Source organism: Halyomorpha halys, unplaced genomic scaffold (genome assembly GCF_000696795.3).
Source record: "Halyomorpha halys isolate HHAL.00 unplaced genomic scaffold, Hhal_1.1 Scaffold1087.1, whole genome shotgun sequence".
Taxonomy (NCBI): domain Eukaryota; kingdom Metazoa; phylum Arthropoda; class Insecta; order Hemiptera; family Pentatomidae; genus Halyomorpha; species Halyomorpha halys.
The window spans coordinates 45,048-49,240 of NW_027115862.1; the positions used below are offsets into that span (position 1 = coordinate 45,048).

Below are 4,193 nucleotides of genomic sequence, written 5' to 3' on the forward strand. Positions count from 1 at the left end.
TAAATCTCAAGTTGTAACTTACCATCATTTCATAGATATATATGCAGTGAGTAGTAGAGGGATAGTCAGCCTTCAAATCACAGAAGCAAATAGCATATTGCATGAGCACTTACCTATCAAATAGCATATTGCATGAGCACTTACCTATCAAATAGCATATTGCATGAGCACTTACCTATCAAATTATATAGAAAGCCCAACATTTCTAAACAGACTATTCTTTTCTCACTACTAAAAATAATATTCTATTTAACAATAATATTCTGAAACCGAAAATTTCAAACGGATAAACATTAAGTTTTTAAAAATAAAAAATTGAGAACAAGAGAAGACAGGTAGGAAATAATGTTTTTGCAGGTTGATAAACAAATAACAATTTATTCGATTGTGAATTTACAAAATAATCACATATCTATAATAGAAGGCAGCTTAAGGCAGTTTGTTTCTAAAAGGAATGTTTTAGACATATAGCGCAGTCTTGAGTGAATAATTTTAACCAGAGATTTCTAAAACTACTCATGCTATTAATTTCAAGATAATCAACAGTTTCTAAAACAATTAAAAATAAAAACAATTTTATCCCCTCTCACTCGAATAAATAATTGCAAAAAGGGATAAAATTAAATAAACAAAACCATCTATGGACTAATACAAATAGAATAACTGAGGCTGAGCTTGCATAATTGTACTTATTTACTACATTTAGTCAATAATACAAGTTGAACAGTATAATTAAGTACAATATTATAATAACTGATACAGTACAGTAATAGTGACTCAATTCATATTTTAGTTTAGCAAAAATCAAAACTAACTACATGAACCTATCATTTTAGTTTTCATCAGTTTTATTTTAAAAATATTCCAAATTTGGATATTGAGATGTGACTGAATTTGTGTTTGCTAAAGTGCAATCAGAACAAACAGCTCTTATCAGTAACTGAATATTACTCACACTGAATATTATCAGGTAAAATGTTAACACGATGACACGTGAGTTGACAATATGACATTATCTTTAACATTAAGGTAGGTAGTGAAAGTAAGGCAATATTTTGCAAAAATAAAATTATATGCTGTCTGTTAGCATAAATTATTACGACGTACAAACTTTAAAGGAAAATTAACACCTAAGGCATTTGTGTAAAATAACCCAAAATCGTGAGCATCGAATCATTCAGATTCAAATCTATTGGATTTTTTAACTGTTTCTATCTGCATAATAAATATGGGGTGAAAGCTATGAATAAGTTGTGGTAATTCAACTTAACATAAAATCAAAGCAAATACAATTTAGTTTATACTTGAAACCTATAATTCTCAGTCCAAAAAAAAAAATACCACAATTTTTTTACTGGTGATATGTATTTGTCCGGCCAGATTTGGATAGTTACTTGACAATAACTCATTTGTAATAAGTATCATGATTAATAATGACACGGACACGACAGTGTTCCATTGTTGACAGTGTTCCATTGTTGACAGTGTTCCATTGTTGACAGTTTGTATTTGAGAAGAAATATAGTCCCCTAACCCTCAGTATATAAAGTTATATAATAGTATATAAAAGTAAAGCAAATATTTGTTATTGAAGGATGAGAAAGATATTAATATATAATTATACAATTATTATAAGTACATTTAAAAAAAAAAATAGAATGATTCTATTACTTATATTGCTTCTTATTTAATGCTTCCGTGTCTAAATTTTAATTTTAAAGCATTTAAAGTAAAAGATTGAATCAAAACAATAATCTGAAAACTAGATATAAAAATCAATAGATTTTTAAATTTAATAAGATAACATATGCAAATAATTAGATAATAAATTTAAAAAAAAAAGAAAGGAATTCTCACTAAAAATTAACCTAAATTTTAAATAGGGTAACTTGCAAACAATCATGACAAATAATGTTCAGAAAAATATAACTGATGATTTTAAAAATTAATACTTTAAATATGATCACCAGAGTAATAAAAAATAATAGGCTTATATAACTTTTCATGTTTCACACACAGTTTATAAACCCTCCAGAAAATAATATCTAAATATGATAAAGATATTAATATAGAGAATAAAGATATGAAAAATAAAACCAGCATAAAAACAATTATTGAACATCATGATTAATTAATAAAATTAAAAACTAATAATAAGTATTTTCATTAAATAAAAAAACAATATTTTGTTATATTTTTCATCTCACTGAAGTAAGGAATGTACAATAATTCCTTTAAACTCTACCACTATCACCAATGATTATTCAATATAAATAGCAATCCTACATAAAATATTTCTAAAAGCAAAGAAAGTAATTATATAATTAATTAATAAATATACATTAACACAATAAAACCATCTCACTAAAATAATAATCATAAATTATATATTTTTTTTAATTTGACAATGGATGATAAAGTTACTTAAATTGAAAATTAAAGCGGTTTGTACATGTCAAGTTGGAAGACCATGGTAGAAGACCTCAAGAATACCAAAACGTACTAAGAATATGTTGAGCACTTGTGTAGAAGGAGAAGGACCAAAATCTCTAACAAACCAAGAACGTAACAGGTGTCAAAGAACAGATTTGCTCCCTAATCCTAAAAGTCTTGCAAAAAAAAAAATATGGGCTGTTCAAATTAAATTGGACTAATACTTGAAATCTATTCCAAAAGAGACAGAACTAACCACCCCTAAATAACCAGATAGCTAAAATTGAACCAGATTAACTAAATCATTCGATTTAATACAAGATTAAGAAAAGCTGTAAATAGCTCCAATATGAAATAAAAGCAACTGTATTGGAAAATTCAATACATGCCCGTATCAACCATAATACAATGCTGCATTGAAAACTTTTGATGACATATTATGCTCAAGATTTTTGTTAAAAGAATATTTTCTTTCAGGAATGTATCCTTGAGTACTGTAGAAACTAAATAAATTATTATTCTGGATCTCAATCAAATAGATAAATTAAGGTAACAAGTGTCAAATTTTATCTATCATTTTGTAAGGAAACTACACCATAGAATATACCATCAAATTTGAATAAAAGTATAAACTTGTGTTTTTATCTTAATAAAAACAGCAACAGAGTATAAAATTGAAATCATTTTTAAACTGCTGTTTCATCATCTCTCGGGGACAAACCTAAGCACTGAAAGTGAATTCCATTCTAGCCAGGAGTGATTAGCATTGACAAAAATATACAGCTTTCCGTAGTCAGTAATCTTATCGTCAATTATACATCTATAATAATTTCCATTACATGTTCTTTAGAACCTCTTAACAATTACTGTCAACATTATTGGATATTACAGTTAATATTTCAAAATAGATAAAACTACTATTGACTAACAAATGTATCACAATAATCTCACATTTCCAATTGAAACCTTTAAGGTTATGGCTAGCTAGATAATGATTTGTTAAGACATATTTTGAAACAATATACTAAACAGTGCCTCCACAACACATTGGTTTTTTATTTTGAAACATATTTAATTTGATAGTTCCTTCTCCGTAATTGGCACATTTGTCCATTGTCTCTTCCAGATTAAGCCAAATATTGACGGCAGTACTGAAAGCACCATCAACATTGACAGCATTTCTAGCACTTGTCTCGATGTAAGGCATGTCTCCATTTTCTTTACACCAATTTCTAGCTTCTTCCTCACTAACTTCCCTTGATTCTATATCAAGCTGCAAAAGGAAAAAAAATAATAAAATACAGAGATGAGGCATAAGTGATAAACAGGGTCTTCTTTATCAGTAGATGATTCAAAATTCAAACATTGTAAAGGAATAAGAATCAGACTGTTAGACAGTCTATTGCATTAGAAGATTTCCCTTTCCTTACCTTAAAATGCTTACAAATATCTTGCAAAATCCAGCCTAGATTTTCCTCAAACAAACAACTGAATGTAAAAAATATGATTTAGGGCAGACAAATGAATGATAACTGGGTACTTTATGATTGCTTTAAGTTCACTTTTTCAAGCATTTGGACTATTCACAAAAATAAAAATTGAAAACCATGATGATATTGAAAATGCTTTTGGTTATTCATTTTTTCTAGGGATCCAAATTTCTTTCGAGCAGGGACTAACAAGCGAACAAGCTTATTCATCACTAAGAAGTGAACAAGCTTATTCATCACTAAGAAGCGAACAAGCTTATTCATCACTAA

At 27.7% G+C, this 4,193-nt stretch overlaps 1 protein-coding gene across 1 annotated transcript in view; it reads right to left on the reverse strand.

Moving 5' to 3' along the window:
• Nucleotides 1–358: 358 nt before the first annotated feature.
• LOC106688240 (ras-related protein Rab-9B) overlaps nucleotides 359–4,193 on the reverse strand; it is a 6,849-nt gene continuing 3,014 nt past the window's right edge. Inside the window, exon 3 of the mRNA XM_014432608.3 lies at nucleotides 359–3,706. Within this exon, the coding sequence (XP_014288094.1) occupies nucleotides 3,458–3,706 (249 nt within the window). The 3' untranslated portion in view covers nucleotides 359–3,457. The remainder of the gene's footprint in view (nucleotides 3,707–4,193) is intronic.